Genomic DNA, 24,649 nt, shown 5'->3' on the forward strand with positions numbered 1-24,649 from the left:
AATAAACCTAATTGCAGTGCTTGTGGGCAGCGAGCAGAAATAGAATAAAAGCTGGCCAGGAGGCCAATGTAGAAATGCAGCCAGGCATGCAGCCAGCCCGCAGGGCTGACTACAAATCCCATCACGCCAGGGGAAGGGCTGTGCCTAGCACGCAGCTGCCTGCTTCCTGCTGGCCCCAGAGAGATATAAGCAGCAGCACCTGGGTGAAGTGGGGCAGAGGAGTGGATGCTGCGTTAGATGAGGAGACAGCACTGGTGGTGAGTTTGGACCTTTGTTCTAGCAAGCCTCAGCTGCTTCTTTCCCAGCTGGAGGCACGCCGTGTTTGCTCTTTGCTACGCTGCAGGGAGCTGCAAGCATCCACCTCGGATACTTTTCCATGTGTGTATATATAGATACACACACGGTGCTGTACGCATGTGTAGCTATGTGTGTAGTGATATACAATCTGTATAAGTGCTGTATGAAAATAATACTATAGGCAGATAAAGAGGAATGAGAAGTCAGGCACGGTCTTCCTGATTTCAAGGGATGGAGCAACAATTAATAGGCTTTCTCTCCTTCTGCAAAGAGCAGCTCGGCTCCACCTCATCTCCTTTCACTTTCACTTTAAGAAAAGGGAGGAGGAGACCCAAAAACACGGTGTGTGTTAAGAGCTGTCACTTGGATGGAATCTCTCCAGGGGACATTTGTCCCTGCTGAGATATGGGCTGGTGGCTGTCACCCCACAGCTCCGTGGGAGGAGAACCTTCCCCACACAGGATGTGGGTGGAGGAAGCAGGGTGATGCTTTGCAGGGCAGGGATATAGAAGCATCAAGCTCCTTGTAGATCATGCACCTATATACATTACATAGAGAATCTGTGATATATAAAATCTGTGACACATTATATATATATATACACACACACAATGTATATCCTGTAACGTATCTCCTTTCCTACATACCTCAAAAGGGATCAGTGGATGGGAAGTGTCAGCTCGTGCTGGGTCTAAAGTGGTTGCTCAGCTTAGCTGCATGAGCAGGCCAAGGGCAGAAATGCAGCCAAAAGGCAAATTGCAGCCATGCACTGACAGCTCAATGAAGTGGGCATGTCAATCTTAATAAAAAGCCTGAAAAAATGAGGTGAGGTAGAGAAAGTCTGAAGTCCTCCAACATCAGGACAACAGGAGGGTGAAGGCTACACCATGCAACTTTCCTTCTGATCTCAGCATGCACAGCCTCCCACTTCATTGATCAAGTAGCACATTAAATGGGAAATGAGGTTTTAACTCCCTTGCCAATCGCAGCACATCTGTGCTGAACCATTATTGCCTCCTCTGCTCCTCAGAGAAACCCCACAGCATATTTGTAGGAGCTGTGGGAATGGGAGCCATTCCCAGTCCACAGGCTGAATCCCTCAAGTCCACTTATAGCACCAACTAGTGCAGAGAAACAAAGCATACGGTGAGATGGTTACAGAAGCCACAGGACCTGGTGTGCAAAAATAGCAGCACACAGCACCCCAGGACTGCATTCTGCCAGACATGGGTAAGCCCAGCCTGCACAGATAGCTGTGGTGTAGGGGATCCTGCATGTACAGGATTGGCAAGTGCTTGCTTACCACACATCCCAACTTACCTGTGTCTTCTACATCTGCAAGCAATCTTCAACACAGCAATCTTGTTTCTATGTAGATAGAAAATCATCTTTCAGACAAAAACTACCAGGAATCACAGTACGGAAGCAAGCTAGAAGCCTACCTGCAGGATCCTTCGGGTCTTTTATTACCTGCATCAGTTCAATTATATATTTTTTCTCATTTCAGGCTGAAATTGGAAGATGGCAGAGCCTGAAAGCACAATCATCAATACCGATGTGAAACAGGTAAGAGTTGCTCATTACAAATGCAGATCCCTAATTTCCAAGGCACATTTTGAAATGCCACTGCAGGAGATGACACAACCTGAAACTTTGGTGGCCGAAATTGTTTGTGCCTTGGGTTGCACAAGCGACACATTTGCTCAAGTTTAATTTTGGAATGACCAAAGAGAAAACAGTAGTACAAAGAGAGCTTTCATCAGTCTCTCCAGAGTAGAGATAAAATAAGAATCAAAGCACCAGGACATGCAGGGAATGCCAGAAATGCCCAGCTCAGTATGAGCAGATGACTACAGTGACTACAGCTGTGCTGTGCCCATAGATGCACAAATTATGAAGCAATCCTCTTCCACGTGAGCTGTCCTCAGAGCACAATGCACTTATCAGACAGGTTGGCATTTCACAACCACCTGCTCCAACCTCAGTGACCTGCAGATGAAGATCAGGCTTCGTACCTCTTCATCAAATTCTCTCCGGCATCAAGGCAGGAACCATGACACATGAGTGATGCTTCCAACATGCAGCCCCACCACCTCACACCACCATCCCAAGGCTCTTCCATTGTGTTTCCCCAACCCTTCTTTGCTCTCACCTTGCAGAAAGATCCCAGCGAGGCACTGGTCATCGCAGTGACCACCAGAGCCATCTTCGACTTGGAAGAGGAGCACCAGCTCTACCTGGAGAAAGGAAAGGAGGAATATGTGAGGCACCAACAGGCCAACCAGGACAAGCCCCTGCCCCCAGGCACAGCCTTTGCCTTCATCCAGGTGAGCTCCAGGGCAAACATCACTCACAATGCAGGGTGAAAACAGCCTTCCTGCCCCCACATCTCACCCCAACTGGCTCCCACCCACCCCCCCACCCCCCATCCAATGACCATGTGATTTCCAAGCAACCCTGAAAAGCCACCCTGATGCCCATTATAAAATGGTCTGTTCCCACAGGCAGCACAGTATGTGAATAAGAAGATCCTGGAGAGCAACCCAGCAGAGAAGGGCCTCTTTGACATCCTGGTGCTCTCTAACAACAGCCCAGAGAGTGGCGTGCGCATCATCAACAGTGCCAAGCACTACGGTAAGGGTGCCCATCTCTGGGGGGTCTGCCCCCACAGCGTTCTCTCCCCAGCACTGCATCCATGGGGAATACAGAGCCAGGGGAAAGCATGCAGAGACCTGGGGAGGTGAAGGGGTGCTGCAAGGAGGACACAGCCCCATAACAGACTTTGCTCGTATTCCCTGTCCCAAGGCCTGGAGATTTCCAAGTTCTGCTTTGTCAGTGATGAGGACTCCACGCAGTACCTGAAGTCCCACAGGGTGAAACTGTTCCTCTCAGCTGACAGGACAGATGTCTGCAATGCCCTCCGAAGAGGTGTGTCTTTCTCTCCATCTCACCTCCCCCAAACCCACCACACTGCTCCCAAGTGGCCTGCACCAAGAAGCAATGCCAGAGCTCATCCTGTTATGTGGGAGAGAGAACAAATGGCATCTTGGTCACCAACATAGTCTTTAATGGTTCCATTTTTTTCAGTTTCCATCTGTGGCCTACAAACACCAGGGCTTGTCAGAAGCCTTCACAATTAACTAAATTAATTGAATGTTCCATGTATAATTCTGACTGCAGATCTGCCATGGGCTGGTCATTCCATGCCCAGTATTTAAACCTTTCAATGACTCCCAAGGTTTTGTGAGGTTGCTATACTAATTTCCTTTTTTGGTACATACAGAAAGAAGCAAGAACATGCTTGACCTGGATCTGAGTATGTTCAGTTCCTGACAGCTCTAATGGGGTTAATCTCCTTATTAATTTGCTTGGGTATGAGCACATCAGCTGGCTAGGTTCCTTCAGGTCAGGAGCAAGCCAACCAGAGCCCAGTCTTCCTTTAGCTATGAATCTTGAAGACTCATGATGATCATCATTGCTCTAACAAGTGTCTCATCTGGGGCATCAGCCCACGGATGAGAGCAGGCAGGGAGCAGCTTGTAAGAAGAGACCTGTAATTAAGCCAATTACCCCAATCAACTGGAGGTGCCAGTCCCTATTACTCACAGCACAGAGTGCTAAATCTGGGCATTAGCACCAGGCTTGGCAGAGGGACTGAAAACCAGGAGGAGGGCTTCACATGCATTAACACCCCAGCAGTTATCCCAGCAGCCCTCAGCATCTATCCAGTCAAATCAGCAACTCTTCCTTGTGCTCCCCAAATAATTCAGCCTTGGAAAGGCCAGGATGACCCTCATGGAAAGCATCCTTGATGAGAACCCAACCACACCAGTGTCTTTCCGTAATACATTTGTGGTGTGAGATGAGACCACAGAGAGGAGTTGCTCGCATGCAAGATGCCTTACAATGTGGCATCTCTCATGTCTTCCACAAACCCATCTTGCTTCACCTCACAGGGGTTTCGGCAGCACTCGTCTTCCAGCAGGAGGTGCAGGCCCCCAGCACCCTGCTGCGTGTGGCCTTTGATGGAGATGCTGTGCTTTTCTCCGATGAGACAGACCAGATCTTCCGGGAGCAGGGCCTGGAGGGAGCCATGCAATATGAGCGGGAGATGGAGGCTGTGCCTATAGGAGAGGTGAGCACATCCTCTGTTAGGGTATTGCCACAGGCAGCCAAAAAAAGCACAAATCCTTATGGGTTCCCTTTGCATTTACCAGTCCTCAGTCCCTAGGCTGCCTGACTTGGTGTCCTACCAACAAGAGGAAAAAGCAGACTGAACAGGCTGGGCAGATGTCTCTGCCTTTCTTATGCATTCTCAGGTGTCTTGGTGTGCTTGCAGGGTCCCATAAAAGCCTTTGCCATGCACCTGGGGAATATGCGCAAGAAGTTCAGTCAGGAGGAGTCCCCCATTCGCACCTACCTGGTGACAGCCCGCAGTGGCCGGGACATGGGCATCCGAGCCATCAAGACACTCCGGGAATGGGGTCTGGCCATTGATGAAGCCTTCTTCATGGATGGAGCTCCCAAGGGCCCCATTCTTGCTCAAATCCAGCCGCATATTTTCTTCGATGATGGCCTTCATAACATCCAGGGGGCTCAAGATGTGGGTGTGCCCTCGGCATGGGTCCCCTCGTGCTGCTGACAGACTAAGAACCTGCAGCCTTCCTTTCCCCCCTCCAGCAGATAGGACTGAGCCAGCTGATGGCAGACCTGGTGGGAGGGGAAGAATTTCCCAGCCTGCAACAAGAACCCCAGGGGGTGAAAGCATTGCACAGCAACACGAGCTACCAGGGAAGACCTGATGCTCAGTCCTGCTCCTGACACAAGATCCTCCAGGCCTCAAAAGCCAAGGGTTGCAACCACTGCAGGAAAAACAAACACCCTCTTAGAAGACTCACACAGCCCCTGGAGCAGCAGCATAAAGATCACAGACAAGACCAGGTTGCAATACAGGTCCATCCAGGAGAGGGCACTGGAGACAACCACCTACACCAGCAGCTAGGCAGGGAGCAGAGCTTCAGGCTATTACTCCACAGCTCCAAACAGCAGCATGAGCCAAAGCCTGTGCTTAAATAGGGACGTGGGTGGTGGGCATAGGTGGGGGTCCCAGGTGTGCCTGCTTAGGGTGGGTGGGTTCTGAGTGCCCTACCCTGATGACCCTGTGTGGGGATGTCTTTTCTTTGTCAGTTTTGACTCTGCTTCTTATGTTTCCAGACAGAAAGCAACCCCCAAAGCTTCCCCTGCAGTGAAAGCTTCCCCTTTTCTCTCTAGGGCTGAATGCTAGGGGCTGCCACTAGAGGCCGCTGCACTGCCTTGCTGTCACCTCTGCTATTGGGAAACACGGTGGGTCCTCAAAAACCACCACCAAAAACCAGCCATTCACCCCCACTCGATCTTGAAACTGGAAGTTCTCTCCAGTGTGTTAACTTTCCATCCATTTTTTTTCAAAAAGGAAAACAAAAATATAATAAACTGAAATACAGATTTTAGGGCAGACTTCAGAGAAATTAGTTTTGGTTTCTTGTTGTTTTTAAAGATTTGTCACCTTCACCAATGCTTTTTCACTCAATAAATAGTAAATAACAGCTGTGTGATTTGCTGGTGTCTCTGGTTGAGCTTAGTGTGATGTCTCAGAGTTGCTTTGCAGACACCAGGGTTTTTTGTCCTGTACTTACTCAGATATGCACACGGGGGGCCCATCAAGCTAGGCTGATCACAGGAAGCCTTCAGTAGGCTCTGGATTAGCTCCCTGCAGAGCAAAGGCCATCAAAACCCTCATCCAAACCTCAGAAAATGCCAAATTTTTTAATGTATCACCAGCGAGTCCCCATCCTGTGTACCATCATACCTCAGTGTTAGTTCCCACACCTTCCACCCAAGGGACTTTTGCCTCCTGGACCACAGAACTGTGGCCGAGGCAGCTGCCCCCACCACAGGCCATGGGGTGGGCACTCATGTTCCCATCTGTGTCTCTGCTGCTCTGGTTTTGGGGCAGGTCTTGCTCTGCAAGAAGAGCTGCTGGAGGAACTCACCTCCAAAACAACTTTTTTTCCAAGTCTAGATGCTGAAATCACATGTCTGAAAGTAGCCACATCAATAACATCAGCTCCTAATCATTTGCTAATAATGCTAAATACCTGTCAACCTCAATCAGTGAGCAAACATTAATTACGGGGTGTTCCAAACAAGCAGGGGCAGATGTTCATCACGTTTTTATGGAAGTCAGATAGTGTCGGACAAGGTGGCCCAGTATTGGTGTCTGACCTCGCTCATCATGCAGGGCTTGGTGGCATCTCATGGTGGGGACTTTGGCCCCTTGTGCTGCTCTGGCCTTTTCCAATGCTGCTGTGGTTTTGGAAGATGAGGCAATCCCTTGCCCCCGGGTGAAGCTGAATTTAACACTGGCTTAGTCAATGCCTTGGGTGAGGGGATTAGCTGAGCCAAGGCTCTGGGGATGAGAGCACATGAGCAGTGGCAGAGTGCAAGGTGCTGAGGCAAGGGAAACACACCACGTGCCTTCCTCCAGCACTGTCAGGAGGAAGGATGACAATGCAAAATGTGTCCAAAATGGGGAAAAAAGAAAAGGAAGCACAAAGTTTGGGGGATTGCATCATTGTAGGGCCAAGTGCTGCTGCTTTGGGCCATTGCCTGTGGCTTTCCCCACTCTGTTCCAAAGGTGGAGTGTCGAGAACAGCCTCCAGCAAGCGCTGCTTCATTAGCCACCTGCTGCATGGGGAAACATCTTGCTTCCACCTTACAGACACCTGGAATAAATTCATTAAGGGTTGGGACAACAATGCTGTTATCGTTGCTTGGGATAATCCTCATGTCTTGGCTCTCCCAGGCATTTCCAAAGGTGCAGAGGGGGCTCTTGCACTTGATTTTGGCCATTGCTTCTCAGTACGTTTTGGCATCTCACACTGCCCCAGCCAAAGCTGCCAAATGCTGGGGCTTCCCCAGGTATTGTCCCAGCACTCATGGGGACACCCCCAGGACCCTAACCCTAAGCCAAAGGGCAGATCCATCTGGAAATTAGAGGAGATCATTAAAAAATAGTGCTGGTGGGAAAAAGAAGAGAGATGGCCCTCACTATGCATGCTTGGAAATGCATTTACTATAGGTTGTGGATTCCCCGTGGAGTTCGAGGGGTCTCCATGATGACCACACCCTGCTTTGCTCCATTCCCTAGCATTTATCTCCCTAGTGCCCCCAGGGGCATTGCTCAAGGGATGTGATACAGGTGCATCTATGTCAGTACTGCCCATCACATCCTGGCGTGGGAGGTAATGAATCAATGCCATCATCAACACTGCCACCATCCCGTCAGCTACTGCTCCCTGTGCATGCACACACACATGCAGACACAAAAACACATACACACCAACCCCTGCCAAAAAACCTGGAGCGAGGCAAATACCACGAGCTCCCTGCCCCAGGGATGGTCCCCATGGTAGGTGCCAGGCAAGCCCCCAGAGTTGGCAGCTGTAAGGGCAGAAGGACAGGAGTGGGGAAGCATGTGCGAGCCCCCATAGCACAGAGGGGCCCAAAGGACACAGAGGACACAGGGATGGGATATGTGAGGTTTGGCTGCAGTCCAGCATGGGGAAGGCATTAGGGCAGTCAGCGGGCTAGAAGGCATCTCCCTAAGAATTTTGCTGAGTAAAACCTTTTCTTGTGGAACATAACTAAGGGAAAGCATGCAAAAGCTAGATGAGAGGTTCTCTCCCAGCCTTGGCCACTGGCGAGCCACCCTCGCCTGCCACTGTGATTGGGATTTGGTGTGAGAGACACTGAAGAACAACTACCACCCAGTCAAGCCCTGTGGCACCCACACTTATCACAGAATAGAAACGTAGAACCATAGAGACTTAGCATCTTTCCAAGTTGATTGCAGCTGTTCTGGCAGCAGAAGGATGCTTGCATAGGATCCCAGTCAGTTCTGCACACAAAGCAGCCCCAAGCAGCTGACTGATAGCATGAGGGCATGGGGAGGGGCAGATACTCCGCCTGCTCCGTAACAGGCAGCTCTTCCCTCTTATCCTTGTGTTGAAAATGTGCCCTCGTGTGTGAATTTTCCAAGTGTTTAGGAAATGGCATTGGGAATGGGTGAGGTCCTGGCACAGCACCAGGAAAAAGTTTCCACGGCTGCACTCTGAGCTTGGGGCTGGTGAAATAGGTGCTGCTAATTAGCTGCAGCCATCAGCATCTGCACTGCTGGTGTACAGTCACTGCAGCTTCAACCGTTTTGCCCTGTGCATGCCCAGAATCATAGAATTATTAAGGTTGGAAAAAGAAACACTCTAAGATCATCCATTCCAAACACCAACTCAACCCACCAAGCCTACTAAACATGTCCTCAGTGCCACATCTCCATCTTTCTTGAACACCTCCAGGGACGGTGACTCCACCATCTCCCTGTGCAGCCTGTGCCACTGCAACACCATTTTTTTGGAGAAGAACTTTTCCTGGCACAACCTGCCTGGTCCTGCTGGTGTCACCTGCAGAGAGGACCCCTATCCTGGTCGAAGTCAAGGTGCTCCTCCATCCTGCAGGGTTGAATCATCTCCCCCCACACACACCTGGAGAATTCACAGGAGGTTGTGAAACGGTGGCACCAAGCCAGGGTGCGTCACTTGCCGCCCACATCCACCGGCTGATCCAGCACAGTGCTTGCCTCTGGATGGAGTCGAGAATTAGGAGTGTCTCAAAGCAAGCAAAACTTTCTGTGTTTGCATCAGGACAAACACCCCATGGAAATACTGAGGGAGTGCTGAAATGACACCTGGCGACCGGTGCTTGGTAGGGCCACCAGAACCCAGCACACGAGTGCATCAGTGGCAGCTCTGAAGGCCTCAGTGCCGAGGGCTGAAGCTGGGTTAAATGCTCTGGAGATAACTCAAAAACCCAATGTGACCACATCTGTGCTCTGAGTGCACAGCCTCATCTGCACCAGCATGAGGCTGTACTCCCAGTTGGCAACCATGGATTGCTGGGGTAGACTGGTCAGACTGGAAATAGGTGCCGAGGAGCTGTCCTGTGTGCAGCCTAAGGGCCAGACGCTGGGTAGGGTTCCAGCGCCTGTTCCTTCCCACTTCAAAGGAGGGTTTGTGCCTCTCCCACTGCACCACCAGCTGCTGGGAGAGCCTCGAGGGGCTGCAGGTGGCGGCGGGCCCATCCCCGCTGTCTGCGAGCCCACGGGCAGGGCGGTTTTGCCCAGGTGGGACACGAGGGGACACCACACGTGGTAGCTGGGAATACCTCGTGATGCACCAGCACCTGCAGTGAGGAGGGGACTGAGCCTTAAGACTTTCCCCAGAGCAGCCAAGCAGCGTTTGCTGAGTCACGCGGTGCTGGGCTCTGCTGACTCATGGCTAGCAGTACTCATGGCTAGCAGTGCTCCCGGCCACGTGCCCGCGGGGCAGGAGGAAGCTGGCTGGCTGGCACTGGGACGCTGGACTAACGGGCCTCGTGGCTGGGAGTGGGGCAGGATTTGCAGCGCAGCACATTTTTCTCTCTGCCCTAAGACGCCAGCCTAGCCCTGCTTTGTTTTCTCCCAAAGAAGCTTATGGATTTGGGGGGGCTCAAGCGTTGGCTGCTGGTGGGATTTATCCTCCTGGAGGATGGGGCAGCTGGGTGCTGGGCTTTGACGGGCATTAGAACTAAACAGATCATAGTATTATTAAGGTTGGAGAGACCACTAAGATCATCCAGTCCAACCACCAGCCCACCCCACCATGCCCACTGACCACATCCCTCAGTGCCACATCTCCACAGTCCCTGAGCACCTCCAGGGACGGTGACTCCACCACCTCCCTGTGCCAGTGCACCACTGCTTTTTTGGAGATTCCTAATACCCCCCCTGACAATTCCCCTAGCAAAAGCATTAGGGCAACTCACAAAATGGGCTTGAGGGACCACTACACGGAGAACTGCACAGCCACAGGTGCCAGCCCCTAGCAGGGGGCACCGGGCTGACCAAAAACACACTCCTCCAGCAGAGGAGTGGTGGGAGGGCAAGGTGGGATGAAGGCGTGGGAGAGGGGCAGGAGGGGCACCTGATGCACAGAGCCCCATTGGAGCCCTAGTGGAGCTGGGGGTGCCGGCGACACATTGCAGCTTCTCAGTAGCGAGGGCTGAGAGCCCCATACGTTCTTGGGGTGGGGACAGCGCTGCTCCGTAGGGTTCGAGCGAGGAGGGCGAGAGGAGAGCTGGGCGTACTGAAAGCAACGCCAAGTTAAGGGAGGAAAATTGGAAAAGAAAAAAAAAAAGTTTAAAAAACCATAAAGTTAAAAAGAGGGGGGGGAGAGGGAGGAGCGTATCTAATAACAGAAATTAAAAAATTAAAAAACATAAAAACCAGCACCGCCAGCTCGTGACCGCTCCCCCCCCCCCCCCCCCCGCCTCCCTCGAGGCTGAGTCACGGCCGCAGGGTCAGGCGGCGGCCCGCTGCCGCCGTCCCCCCGAGCCGTGCAGTGCTGTGCAGCGCTGCGCTGCACCGTGCCGCGCCGCCCCTCCCGCCGCACGTGACGCGGGGCCGCCCCGTCAGCTGACGCTCCGCGCCGGGCCTGGGGCCGCCGCTACAAAAGCGGGGCGCGGGCGGGGCGGTTTCTGCGCTTCTGTATTAGGGGGAGCAGCGCGTTGTAAGCGTTCCGCCGCCATGGCGCCCCGCGGCCTGCTTGTCCTGCTGCTGCTCGCTCTGGCGGGGCCCTGCGCGGCCCTCATCAGGTGAGGGGTTGCGGGGCGGCGTGCGGAGGGCTGGCGCTGCTGATTCATGGTGCTGCGGGGTTGGGGCTGTGCTGTGCTGGGGCTCTGCGCGGCCCTTCCTCGAGGTCTCCCCTTGCTGAGGTGAGGCTGCCGCTGCTTGGGGCTCTCCCCGTCTTTTGGGGTTGGGTGTGCCATGAGGTGCTTAGGAATCGAGGGTTGCTTGCCCTATCTGCGTCTTGCTGGGGCTGGGCCATCTCCTTTAGGGGGTAGGAAGCGTGGTGGGTGCTCAGCCAGCAGAGCCCCTGTAACCAGCTGTTCTCCCCTGTCCCACAGGATCCCTCTTACCAAATTCACCTCCACGCGCCGCATGCTGACCGAGGTGGGCAGTGAGATCCCCGACATGAATGCCATCACCCAGTTCCTCAAGTTCAAGCTGGGTTTTGCTGATCTGGCCGAGCCCACTCCGGAAATCCTCAAGAACTACATGGATGTGAGTACCCAGCCCTGCTCTCCTGGCTGGCCCCAGTGCTCCTGGCAGAGCTGTGCCACCTGCTGCAGCTCAGAGGACTGTTGCCAAACCTTTCAGTTGCTTAACATCATTAAGAAGTTAAAAATAATAAGCATGGTGCCACTGAGCTGCTGGATTTGCTGCTCTGTGACCTATTTCCTTCCTTCTTTCCCACTAATTGCTGTGTGTGGTAGCTGTACATATGGACCTGCAGTCTTGGTAGTGCTCCTAGCATTGCTGTGCTGCACTCTGTCGTGCACAGGTGCCAAACCTGTCCCTGCTTTCTCCTTCTGAGTGGCCTTGGAACAAACCTCTGGTGGATGCAGGGATGTTTCCACACCCTGATAGTAGAACTAGCATTGAAAGAAGATCCCAGGTAGTGCAGATGAGATCTTATCACAAATGCATCTATCCCACGCACAGCCTTCACCTGGGGACAGGGAAGGTGCTGGTACTACTCCCCAGGCCCTTATTGAGCCCTATCCCATAAGGAAGGGTTGTGATTGTTCAAGCAGTGGTGTTGAAACCAGCCCCAGCGTGGCATGGGGCTGGGGTGCTGTGCTACCAGGACTCAGGTGTTTGCCCTGTACTTCATTGTGCTGAAACACTGCCAAGCTAAATAACCTTGGCAAGAATTCAGGTGTTGCTCCAGAACATACATGGCTGCAGCTGGAGTGCAGTCTTGGGTTCAGGAAGAAAGGGGAAGTGCCCACCTCAAGTAGGGCATCTTGAAGCAGTCAAAAGGACCAAGCAAACCTGTGATATTGGGTAAGTGTCTGCTGGCACTCTCTGAATCTAGTAGAGCCTGAGAAGAGCTCTACTTGCTGGAAGAGCTGCAGGAAACAGACAGCCACCTCATGTGGTTCCCCACAGGTCACTTTCATTGGTCTGTGTATGGGATTTATGGGGCCACCATGTCTCACAGCCCTGCAGGGCAGCTGATTTGGCTGTTGTTCATAGTAACCTGTGCATGGGTGAGTTTAAATGTTCTGTCAGTCAGAGGGGATTTGACCTTGCTGACAGAGTGGAAGCTTATAGTCAGTTATTTTTAGGTGGGCTGACCCCAGAAGTAGTGAAGTGAGTGCTGGCTCCCCGCTGCAGTTAGTGGCAATGAGTTATTAATTACTCAGTGAGAAACCAAGTGTTCAGAAGGTGCACTTGGAACAGGCACCTCTGATAATCCTTTAATCCTGTTTCTGAGGCTTCCCCCCCAAACTGATCACACCCAACTCAAGTAGTGGTTCTGCTCCTGCACCCCAGGGCTCACCAGCAGAATTGAAACCCCCATGGCAGCAGTGGGTATAGCTCAATGTGACTTGCAGTTCCTCCCCAGACATGCCAGCACAGCAGCTTCCCAGCCACTCATGCTGTTCTGGCTTTTCATCAATGCAGGTGCTTGCCCTGCCTTCCTCACAGCTTTTTCTTCCCCTTTGTGAGCTGTGCTTCTGCCTGCACACCTTCTTCCCTTCCATGCTTTCAGTCCTCACTACAAGTGCCCATCCTGTTTCTCCTCCTCATTTATACTTTTCCTACCCACTGTAGTTATGTTTGGACATTTGTAGAGCCCATCACTCTCATGAATGGGGCAAAGGCAGTGTCTACATAAGAAGCCAGTCCTGAAGAAAGCTTTGAGGAAGATGTCATTATTTTCTTTGCTATTATATGCTGTTGCATTTGCTTGGGAGTGTTTGTATCACCAGGACACCCCCCCCCCCCCCCCCTCCACCCATGGGTGTGGGTACCAGACGAGGGTTCCTTGTGCCTGTCCCATGCTACTGCAGCAGTTATCTCTCCAAGTCAGGGTGGCTTTGTGGGATGCACTCCATTATCACTGAGCACCTCTGCTCACAGGGCTCTTTTCTCTTTTGCAGGCCCAGTATTATGGTGAGATTGGCATTGGGACCCCCCCGCAGAAGTTCACTGTGGTCTTTGACACAGGCTCCTCCAACCTCTGGGTGCCATCAGTGCACTGTCACCTACTGGACATCGCCTGTTGTAAGTGTCACAGCTTGTCTTTCCCTGTGCAGTGCCAATGCAGAAACTAACATAATGAACCTGCCCCTGCCATGAACTGGAAGCCCCTAGCTTGCATCATCATCATGTTCTCCTGCTGAAAGGACGACTTGGCTATAGCAAAGTAGCTGATAGACTCTGCTGATTCTCCTGGAGGGAGGGAGGAGAGGTCTGGGCTGGTGCCAAGCCTTCTCTGCCCCTCTGGTTCACACCCTCTCTCCTAAAGCTGCTCCCTGTTGCCCACGCATGAGCCCAGCCTTCCTGAGCAGCCTTACTCCTGTGTCTGGGAACCAATGAATGCTTCCCCAGGTTGCTGGGTTTCTCCCCAAATTATAGACTTGTTTCATTGCGCAATGGCTGGGGGGGGGAGGGGGAAAGGGCAGCTTCTTGCCAGATCTGATATAAACTGTCCTAGTTTCTGTTTTATTGCTGCATGGAGCATGTGACTGCATGTTTATGGGTTTTATAATTAACATGAACCAGGTAGTCACTCTTCTCTGTGATGAGAACATCTAAGGAATTACATTCTTTATTTTTTCCTCTGCTCTGTGATGTTACTATGAAACAAACCTCCACGAATGCAGGTTTCAAACCCAGCTATGGTGAAATGCCGTAAAGAAACCACTATCTGTGCTGCTTAAGTGGCAAGGGGAACTCCATGGGGCCAACAAAAGCAAGTGTGAGAGGTGACCTCCAATGGCTGTCAAGGGCGGAGAGGGAATCTGAACTTGTGCCCTGTCTTGTACACCCCTATAACATAAACAGCATAGGTTGTTGGAAAACAGTACTGTTTTTCTTCTGTCTGTGTAAGCAAAAATGGACATACAGATTTCCAACTTGCCTTGATAAGACCATTAAGTTCAAGTGTTTGTGTCCAGAGCAGAGTATATTCAGAGCCACCCAGCTCTCCATGGCATGACGGGCAGCCATAAGGACATCTGCCTCCCTGTTGTCTAATGTGCCCTGACATGCCAGCCATGTATAGTCCAGGCTCTTAATGCACTGTGGCCAAATCCTATTGAAGTGCCAAATTGGATCTCCCTGCCTGATTCTCAGACCTTCTCATTACATTCAAGCTGGCCCTTGCAGCTTGTGTCTGTGTGCCCCAGGCATGCTGTGTAGCTGAGTATTGAGGAGCAGAAGTTATATTGTGGTTAACACTGGGGAGGCAAATAGCAGATGTTCTTGGTACATTTTTGAGGTGTGTTTTTCTTGTGACTGAAGCCTGTTTGACGTGTAGAGGAACATTAATGCTCATGTCCATCTTTTCCCCTCCCTGCTTGCAGTGCTGCACCACAAGTATGATGCATCCAAATCCAGCACCTATGTGGAGAACGGCACTGAGTTTGCCATCCACTATGGGACTGGGAGCCTCTCTGGATTCCTGAGTCAGGACACAGTCACAGTAAGTAGTGGCCACGTTTCCCCCTGCCACCTTTTGGGAAAAGTACTTGAAACAGCTTGATTTCAATGGGTCTCATTTCTGGAGTGTTCCACTTGTATCAAGCATGCTTCAGTGCCGTCTTCCTAAGTGTTTTGAAGTGAGAAGGTGGGCAGGGCAAAGGAAGGGATTAACTAGGGGGTCAGTGAAAGGAAAGCTGAGCAGGAGCCACACTGCAGATGTGCTCTGGCCATCCTCTTTCTCTTGACCCTGGAAAACTTATATGCTAACTATATGCACCAGCACCAACCTACAGGCTGCTGTTGATGTTCAACATGCTCTTGGCTGACATCCTGATGGCAGGAAGTGTTCATGTGGGCAGCTGATGCACACAGAACACAAATAGGCTTTATTGCCACTGTGGAGACAGCCTCATCCTGGTTCTGTGTGGAGCGGTGCCTAGCCCTTCAAATGTCTTAAGGGTTTCCCATCAGCCACTGATGGGCTGGCTGGAGGTCACTGGGCTGCTTGTAGCTTCTTGTCTCAGTTTCCTTCCAGCAAATAAAGGCTGAACACTTTGCCCTATTAAGGGTGTGTACTCTGAGAGTTCAGATCCTCCCTGGTACAAATGCACTTGAGTGTACCAGCTGCTGAGAGTCTGTGGCACACGTGCTTTCAAGTTACTGGCTGTCCTTGCTGGCGTAAGAGCATGTGTTTGCTAAGAGGAGGGAAAATAAGCATTGTGAATAAGCAAAATCCAGAACTTCTTAGCTTTCTGTGTTAGTTTGAGCTGGAAAGTGTTAGGCTACTAATTTCATTAAAATTAGAAGAAAAGTATCCAAGCTAAAGAAGAATCTGGAGTTTTGTGCAAGCAAGTAATAAGCATTCTATAGCTCATCCTTAGAGTAGGTAACTTAGAAAATGGATGGGAGTGGGGGGAGGTGCCATTCATTCTTCATACTTGTTTTTTTTCTCTGCCACCTGGCTGTGGGACCACTTCAGTTTCATGACATGTTCACTGTGTTCTTCAGTGGGCTTAGAAAAACTCTGTGGGGAAAATGGCCACCCTTCCAAACCTTTGCATGCTTAGTTTAGTGAGCAGGCAGAGCAACCTGCCTGGGGCCTGCTGGTTGCAGAGCTGGTTATATGGCAGCAGTGCAGGGATGGGGAGATCTGGAAGGAGCTCCTGCAGGCATGGAGTGAGGCAAACAGCGAGCTTTATTGTCCTGTGAAAGTGTGGGCTGGTTTAGGCACTTTCCGGCTTAATGCAGGGCTGAAGTGAGTCAGAAGGAAAATTGCAACTTTTTTTCTGTAATTATCACCGTAATGCCTGCTTGCTAATTAGCTCTCTGCTTCCCAGCAGCATAGAGGAAAAACTTTGTGCCTGAGCTTGTTTGAAGGGAGTGAGGATGGCTTTTGGCAACCAGCACAGCTGGTAGTGCTTAGTTTCTGTGTGGGTGGGAGCAAGAGGAACCTCTTCATGGCTCCTGGGCAGCACTGTGCTTCCAGTGCAGCAGAACAAGGGGAAATCAGAGACCTTCAGATAGAACACCATGATGCTTCCACTGGGCACTTCTTCCCATAGGCAAGCTTGCAGTCTGGTTTTGGAGTACAGACTCTCTGAAACAGCCTCTAGAATTGCTGTCTCAGCTCCAGCCATCCATATGGGTGGAAGCAGCCCCAGAAGTGTGTGTTAGCACTGGCATACTACTGAAGGGCATTGGTTGATGGGTGGCCCAGAGTCCCTCTGCTCTCTGAAGGTGTTGAGCTTCAGTCTTGCTGTGGAGGAGCAGTGCTTCATGTTGCCACGCTCCCTGTTTGCCATGTAGCTGAAGATGCACTTGGGTCTCAGTCCTGCTGAGGATCAAGCACAGATGAAGCAGGGTCTCCATGAGCCTGCTGAGATCCCACCACCAAGTTTCATTAGCCTCTTGAGCTGGAAGAGGAATTCAAACCAACTCAGTCTTATCTTTCTGTTTTCCTTCAGTGGAAGCCTTATTGATTTATTTTTTTTTTTTTTGAGCTGCTGCAGGACCAGCTTTGGATAGCTGCCCTTCGTGGAGGGTGGCCCTGCCGTGCATTTTCTCTTCAAGAGCTAGAGCAATTGCTGTTTGAAACAGCTTTTGAAAGCTATAGGACTTGCAAACGGATGCGTTGCTGTGAGCAGTTCTGGCCCACATCCTGCCATGTGGCTTTTAGCTTTTGCAATGCTGACTTGCCCTTTCCGATCTGTAGATACCATTAAAGCCAGCACCGCCTGCCCAGTCTGTCTAACCCTGAGGGGATGTTTGTCATTTACAGGGATCATTATCTGCCATCGCTGTCCGCCATCAGGTGGGCGAGGGCGAGCTGTGCAGTCCAGCCTTGTTTGCTACAGGGCTGCTTGCTAGAGCTCTAATACAGGCACCAAAACTGCCTGTGTTGAGTCAGAAGCTGGGCAGCTTCTGCATTTCTTCCTGGGAATCGACTCTCGTGCCATCTCCAATTTGGAGAGGAGTTTCAGCTTTCCAGTGCAGAATACTGGTCCTTCTAATGACCTTTGTATTTGCCTTACTCTGATTACTATTTCTGTGCCAACATCACTTTCCTTACTGTCTCCTCCCCTGCCACAAGAGGTCTATGTGAGCTGGTCTCTTTTCTGGACATGAATATTTCTTGGTAATATTTCTTGTATTGGGGTGATTGCAAGGTTCTTTGGTAGAGGTAGGAAGAATTGGTGGTCCCAACTGGGTATGGATGCAGCAGCCAAGAGAGGGGGCATGGATATGTTTTGGATGTCTGGAGTGAAGAATTGTTTAGTGTAAGATCTGCTCAAACTGTATGGGTAGAATAAAGTAGGCAATAAGGGAAGGGCTATGGAGTGAGATGACAATCCCTGCACAACAAGGAGGGGTTACAAAATGGTATGACCAATGCTAGCACCCAGCAATAGTCTGAGAGGTCTGAGTGAGGTGGGCAGTGAGTGAAGTGAAGCTCCTGCACATGGAAACACAGGGTTTCACAGGGACTTGAGGTGCTACTGGATAGCCAGAGTGGGCTGTTCCACCAAGGAGGGGTGGCATCATGTTATCTGTTTTCAGTTAAGTACAAATGCAAATACAAAAGCATGGTGGTGTGCTGAGGGACATTCTACAGCCTGTGTTTAGTAAGGACCCATTTCCACCCTAGTTCTGTGGGTAATCTCTTTTCACAAACTCTTTCTTTCTGTCCCCTTTGCCTACAGCTTGGTAACTTGAAAATCAAAAACCAGATCTTCGGGGAGGCTGTGAAGCAGCCAGGCATCACCTTCATTGCTGCCAAGTTTGATGGCATCTTGGGCATGGCATTCCCAAGAATCTCTGTGGACAAGGTCACACCTTTCTTTGATAACGTCATGCAGCAGAAGCTGATCGAGAAAAACATCTTCTCCTTCTACCTTAACAGGTACTGCTGGGTTTGCTGGCACCATATCTCACTGTCAGGATAAGCACCAGCATTGCTGAGGAGGTTGTCTTGCTGGAGTGGGAGGGCTAAACACTTTGCTTTTCATTAGTATGGAGTAAAGAGAAGTGAAATAGAAATGCAGCTATTTTACTAATCGTAAAAATGCTGAGTAGATCTGCTGTCTGACTTCTGAAGAAGAGAGAGGGTCTTTGTGGAGGAAAGAAGTAAAAATAAATAAATAATAATAAAAAATAAAAGGATTGCAGTCATAAGATCACATGCAACTAGGGCAGCCCTTTCTAGTGGGTTAAACAGCCCCAGTCTGCAGCTGATATCCACAAACCATGTGCCTGTGTCACCTTGTAGGCAAGCACTGATGATGGGATTTATCCTTCCTCCCACTCTGGGAAAACCGTCTACTGTCTTGGCCAGTAGTTGCCAACCCTAAGATGCCCCAAGCACCCGCTTCAGCTCAAAAAGGGGTACATCTGGAGAGAGGAGAGCAGAGAGGGCTACTACTGGCAGTTCCAGCACTGTCCCTCCCCTATCACCATATTTCTTCCCATCTGCTCAGCAGCAATCTTTTGTCTGACAGTAACCTTGAGGATCCAGCTCTGAGGCCATTGGCTGCAGTGGATTTGGGCATAGATACTCTGCAGGATGATTTGGAAAAGATTCCAGGTTTCCCCTTCTCTAATCTATCTGATAGTACTTGTCTTTATACTGATATATAATAGGGAAGTATAAGTTGTTTGTCTCCGATGCTACTAATGCTGTGCTTCACCTCCAACCTCCCCAATGTGTTTTGGGGATGCATGAAGGGGTTTTCCTCACCTTACCCCACTGATGATGATTTTTGTCTTTCTTTGCAGAGATCCCACAGCTCAGCCAGGCGGTGAGCTGCTGCTGGGGGGGACTGACCCCAAATACTACAGTGGTGACTTCAGCTGGGTGAATGTCACACGCAAAGCCTACTGGCAGGTCCACATGGACTCGTAAGTCCCATTGCACCCCTGTGCAGACAGCCCTGCATCTGTCACGCCTGAAGCAGTGCTGAGAGCCTCCTGTGTGTTAAACTCTGAACTGTTGGTTGGCAGCTGTGGATGAGCAGGATGCAGCCCCAGGAAGGCAGCCCTTGCCTGAAGGGCACGGTTCGGCAATCAGTGCGCATTGTTGGAGGCAGGGGGAAGGGGAGCTGCTGGCCAGCCCTGCTGTCTATTCTGAGCTCCCCCACGTGATAGGAGCTAAGGAGCAGGCTGTGATCAGTGCGTGCCTCTTTACTGAGGACTGCTGCCCTCCCTGGTGCAGGGTTTTAGTTCTCACCTTCCCTAAGCCATGCTGCATTGGCAAAGCCTGCAGAGATCAAGGCTAGAAGGTTTTATCTGTCTGCACCACTGTGAAACTTGATGTGGGTGAGGAAGCCAAATAACTTCTCCCCTGCCTTCTTAATGTATGTGGATCTTTTCCTAAACCCCTAAAACTGTCTTAGCACTTGGCTAACACTCTGCTTTTTACAGTAGTGTGGGCACAAACCCCTACTAGTACACATAGCAATCTAGGGTATCTGCAGAAATGCAGTCATGCACCAAGGCACCTATTTAATTCCAGACATGCAGGGACTGTGTGGAATCCAGGTCTGTGTGTGGCAGAGGAACAACCCTGCTACATCAGGATTTGAGCATCCATCCTTCTCTCAGGTCTTCCATGGCTATCTCTTGCAGTCCTCCCTGCATGTCTGTATAATGCCCAGGCTCAGTCATCCCCACTTTAGTTCAGTTCTCTGTAGCTTTTGCTGGGGCATCTCTAAGGACTGTCTACTCTCTGAACATCTCTCCCCAGGGTGGATGTTGCCAATGGACTGACTCTTTGTAAAGGGGGCTGTGAGGCCATTGTGGACACGGGCACTTCTCTCATCACTGGACCCACCAAGGAAGTGAAGGAGCTGCAAACTGCCATTGGTGCAAAACCACTCATCAAAGGCCAGGTGAAGCCACTTTCAATGTAATTGCACCCAAATGCTTTAAGAGATGCTGGTCTCCTGTTTTCTGATCCCAATCTGTGCTCCAAGAAAAGCCCCCAGCATAGAAAGCACCCTTCTGTCCTTGGAATGGAGATGGGAGCGGTAGAAGGGGTTAGTGCTTTGGGTCACTTCTGCCACTCATCTCTGGGAGGTGGAGGAGAGGGATGTGAGTTGCAGCTGAGGCCAAGGATTCATATTAATGAGAGTCCAGAGGCACTTTAATTACAAATACATTTAATGCAGATGACAGCCCATCCCTGCCAAGTGTTTAACCGTCATACTTAATCTCCCAAGGTCGTCTTTCTCCCTGAAATCCTGGAGGGATGGGGATTGTAGGGGCTCAGCGGAGTTGGATCTGAACCTGCCATCCTCTAGCTCCATCCTTGCAGACCTAAACAATCCTTAACATCCTTTGGCCCCACTGCCCTGGGTGGTAGCAGCATACTTACCCCAGCTCAGGCTGCTTTGGCTCCTTGAGATGAACAATGTTTTAGGAGGATGGGGAAGGCATGACCATTCCAGGTGGGTGACTGTTTTTTTTTCCTGAGGGCTTGAGGGCTGCCATCTGATGCCTTGGCTGCTTCTCTTTCAGTACGTGATCCCCTGCGATAAGATCTCATCTCTGCCTGTTGTCACACTCATGCTAGGTGGGAAGCCCTACAAGCTCACTGGGGAGCAATACGTCTTCAAGGTATGTTCAGGGCAGCTTCTGACAGCCCAGCTTCTCTCCCAAGACCTGATTTTTGTCTCTCTTGCTTGGATCCAAGCAATGAAGTCCAAATATCCCGGAACAGTAAAAGCAAGCCTGGACCTGGCACTTGATGGTGAAGGAAAGCTTGAAAGATTGTGGTGGTGGCAGTGGCTGATGGGTTCAGGAAACTTCCATGTCCTGCAGGTGCAAGCCCTCCTGCATGATGCTCCCTGCTCGTGGAGGGGAGAGAAGGAAAGGATAGGCAGTTGAGTGCTTTCTACAGACATCTTGCTTTTTCTGTTGACTTCTGGTAGTATTATGCTGGCCTCCTTTTAAAAGAGGCCTCCAGTCTTGCATGGAAGGTAACTGTTGTCTGACTGCTTACAAAGATCACCTTGTGCAGATTTTCAGGAGTTTCAGCAGTGGCTTTTACTATTAGCAGTTCTTGCAAGCTGCAGATCCTGGGATGTGAGAGAGGCTGAAGTGCAGCTGGGGTTGGCAGGTACTATTTGCAAGTCTGTAAGGTTGAGATGTGGGGACCTCTGGCTGAAATTCTTGTTCTTTTCTAGGTTTCTGCACAAGGAGAGACCATCTGCCTGAGTGGGTTTTCTGGCCTGGATGTCCCACCACCCGGGGGCCCACTCTGGATTCTGGGAGATGTCTTCATTGGCCCCTACTACACTGTCTTTGACCGTGACAACGACTCTGTTGGTTTTGCCAAATGTGTCTAAGCGCCTGGCCCCCTCCCCCCTCACTGTCTCTGCTGTACACAAACACTCGCATACATACACAGGAGCTGTAGAGAAGCTGTAGAGAAAGATTATCAGGATTAGAAACCCACTCAGTGGGGAAAAAAATACCAAAAAGGAATTCAACTAGACTTAAGGTTTCAAGGAAAATAGTTATTGTTACTGTCCTGTTAGCTACTTTTCCCCTTCTGAGTAAGTGGTGCTGGGATAAGTTCTAGTTGATAACACCAGCTGGAGTAGCCCCTTGCTTACTGCTACATCTTTGAGTAGTTGTTTTTAAGATCTACTTTCAAAGCTGAACAAGCCCCCAGTGCCCCTAGGAAGGCAGCTGGCTGGCTCTGCTCCTGCAGAGGAGCTGTGCTGGGGCTTCTTCACTGGGGGAGAAGGATGGAGAAGTCAGGTGATACTTCTGGTTTGTCACTGAAGTGGGGATCAAGTCCATCACTCTGGGTGCGGAAGCAATTGCTAGACCATTTCTCCATGAACTGGTGCTGGTTTGATCCTCAGAGACCATGTCCTGGGCTGAAGCAGTAGGGGATTGTGTAGCATGCACAGGATTTGAGTTTTGGTGTTGAGGGGCTCTGTTTGTGTGTCTTGTGTTGTGAAGGCACTAGTGAGAGCAGGGGGTGTAATGTCAGCACGCCTGGCCTGAGCCTCTCAGACCTAGTAGGGCAGGGACTTACAGGAGGGTTCCAGTCAGTGGGACTTCTCAGGAAGTAAGAATACAAAGGGGGGGGTCACAATAGGTTTTAATACAAGTCACTTGATTTCATGTCCATGAAGGCCCAGTTTTGTGCTGAAGGCTGAGCAAAGCCACTAGGCCCAAGTTCTCTTGGGTTTGTTGAGCTTCTCCCATGTTTTCCTTGCTAGCTTCTTCCAGAGCCAGTGAGTTGAGGGTAACGTTTCCCAAAGCAATTAAGTGATCTACAAGCTTAAATCACGAGACCTTTAGGAAACATTACTCATAATGTTTTGAATGTCCTTAAACTCAAGAGATAGTTGGCAGAGGCAGCAAGTCTTCCAGGCAGGAGGGTTCCACGGAGGCTGTGGACTTGCATTTGCACTCCTTTTTCCCCTACCAAGTCCCAAAGCCCAGGGTTTAACATCCTCCCTACCTGGCATGTTGTTCCCATGTTACTAACATCAGTGATATCTCTGGCCGTTTATCTCCTGTGCTGCAAAGCACCAAACAACTCATTTTCTTGTTTTGGAGAGGTGGTAGCTGAAACTATGTTTGTAATTCCACATCTTTGTCCTGGAGATCCAAGATCTGGGCATTTGGATGCATTTGTTGTATTGGTCTGGCATCAGTAAGCGTATACCAGGTGAGCAAGGAGACAGTGGTAACTGGGAGGATGGTAAAGTGAGTTTTTACTAGAGATCAGAAGAATTTCTCACAGGTCCCAGTCCATGCTGAGAGGGAGAGCACAGTCATTGTTTTCCCAGGTCCTGAGGTTAAAGAGGTAAGGGACAGAGCTGAGGGTGGCAAGACAACCACAAGCAGGTGTGTGAATAGGTGATTAGTCAAGGTGAGGTATGTATACATGTGAGCTACATCATCCCAACAGTAAATCTACACGAGCTTTGGGGCATGAGTGGGGGCAAAGTCTACAGGTGAACTGTGAGAGGGCAGCTGCGGACAGTGAGCACCTAGCCTGCAGATGTTGCTTGTTTCTACCTGCTGCAATGGTCCAGTTGGCTTTATGAACATAACTCATGCTATGGAGGTGTCTTGTGGGCAGCAGGGACATTTCTAATGTGTATATTGTCCCGTGTAACTCTGGATGTGATGTATCTGCTGCTCCCAGAACTTGCTTTTGCCTGCTCACAGACTTGCAACCCTGGATCTGGGTTCCTGTGGACTTATGCTTCTGATTAAGAACAGCACGTTACTGAGAAAAACGATGCTCCAAAATCAACAGCACCTTTCCAGAGTGCCCACTTCTGGCATTATGTACCTGGAACACCTTGAAGTCCTGCTAGACTATCTGCAAGCTGCAGGATTTACCCAGCACAGTGAGATGGCATCTTGAGTACCCATTTGTTTTTTTCTTTTATTTCAGAGCTGATATGGGGAACACAAAGGGAGACAGTGGGTTTTGAATGTTTCAAGTCAGATTTTAGCTGTGCAGAACTGGCCATCAGACAGCAGTTCTGGTGGATATGCAATGCCTTATAGCCTCTGTGGTCACCCAGTGCACAGCCCAGAGCCGTGCCCTAACTAACATATCGTGGGATAGGCTGGAGGAGCAGTTGGGTGTGACTGCATTTGCAATACAAATCATAGTCTTCACTGAAATGGTTCTCCTCCCCTTGTTCTTTTATCTGTTTTTAAACCAAACTCTAACTGCGTGACTTTTTTTTTTAAATCTAATTTGCTGTCAGAATTATTGTCTTATCCTAGAAAACTGAAAAGAAAATACAGTATTTTCCCCCCTTAACTGTCAGTCTGGTCTTTCCTTAAGGAGTCTGAGGTGTTGAAGGCCTGGTGTCTCCCAGACCTGAGGGTTTAATATCACTGGTAGCTCACTTGTGCGGACTTGTGCATGTTTCAGCAGGTTCTCTTGGGTAAGGAAATACACTGGCAGGCTGTTAGGTTTCTCTGTTTCTGTACATTAGAAACAGCATCTGCAGAGTGACGTGACAGATCCACCTGCTTGTTGCTGGGCCAGCTAGGACAAGCTTTTGATGGGCTTTGAACAAAATGTGGTCCTATAGTGACTAAGACAAGACTAGCTTCTAATTCCAACTTAAAACCCATTAAGACACGGAGTTTGCATTCCTAGAATCTGGTGATGAAGACCATGGGGTGTTTTCTTTTTTTGGAATGTAGCAGAAATCCCTTTTTCTTGCCTGGCTGAGT

The 24,649-nt window shown here is 50.3% G+C and overlaps 2 protein-coding genes and 1 long non-coding RNA gene across 3 annotated transcripts; 2 read left to right on the forward strand and 1 right to left on the reverse strand.

Moving 5' to 3' along the window:
• Positions 1 to 141: 141 nt before the first annotated feature.
• LOC116243050 (cytosolic 5'-nucleotidase 1A-like) lies at positions 142 to 6,938 on the forward strand. The gene is made up of 7 exons (XM_031614164.2): positions 142 to 257; positions 1,805 to 1,863; positions 2,457 to 2,624; positions 2,802 to 2,931; positions 3,103 to 3,225; positions 4,254 to 4,432; positions 4,637 to 6,938. Exons 2-7 carry the CDS (start codon positions 1,819 to 1,821, stop codon positions 4,937 to 4,939), a joined length of 948 nt encoding a protein of 315 aa, XP_031470024.2. The 5' UTR covers positions 142 to 257; positions 1,805 to 1,818; the 3' UTR covers positions 4,940 to 6,938.
• On the reverse strand, positions 3,238 to 4,804 carry LOC149917763 (uncharacterized). Its single transcript, XR_016466753.1, has 3 exons — positions 4,718 to 4,804; positions 4,247 to 4,421; positions 3,238 to 3,312 (listed from the first exon to the last, which is right to left on the reverse strand). It is a non-coding gene; the product is annotated as an uncharacterized LOC149917763 (long non-coding RNA).
• A 3,906-nt stretch (positions 6,939 to 10,844) lies between the features above and the next one.
• CTSD (cathepsin D) lies at positions 10,845 to 24,227 on the forward strand. The gene is made up of 9 exons (XM_031614163.2): positions 10,845 to 11,022; positions 11,335 to 11,491; positions 13,381 to 13,504; positions 14,809 to 14,927; positions 18,127 to 18,326; positions 19,199 to 19,321; positions 20,166 to 20,310; positions 20,939 to 21,037; positions 21,607 to 24,227. The coding sequence occupies exons 1-9, from the start codon at positions 10,955 to 10,957 to the stop codon at positions 21,766 to 21,768; spliced, it is 1,197 nt and encodes a 398-aa protein (XP_031470023.2). The 5' UTR covers positions 10,845 to 10,954; the 3' UTR covers positions 21,769 to 24,227.
• Positions 24,228 to 24,649: the final 422 nt, after the last annotated feature.

The sequence above is a fragment of the Phasianus colchicus genome, chromosome 5, assembly GCF_987193195.1.
Source record: "Phasianus colchicus chromosome 5, bPhaCol1.hap1.1, whole genome shotgun sequence".
Classification (NCBI taxonomy): domain Eukaryota; kingdom Metazoa; phylum Chordata; class Aves; order Galliformes; family Phasianidae; genus Phasianus; species Phasianus colchicus.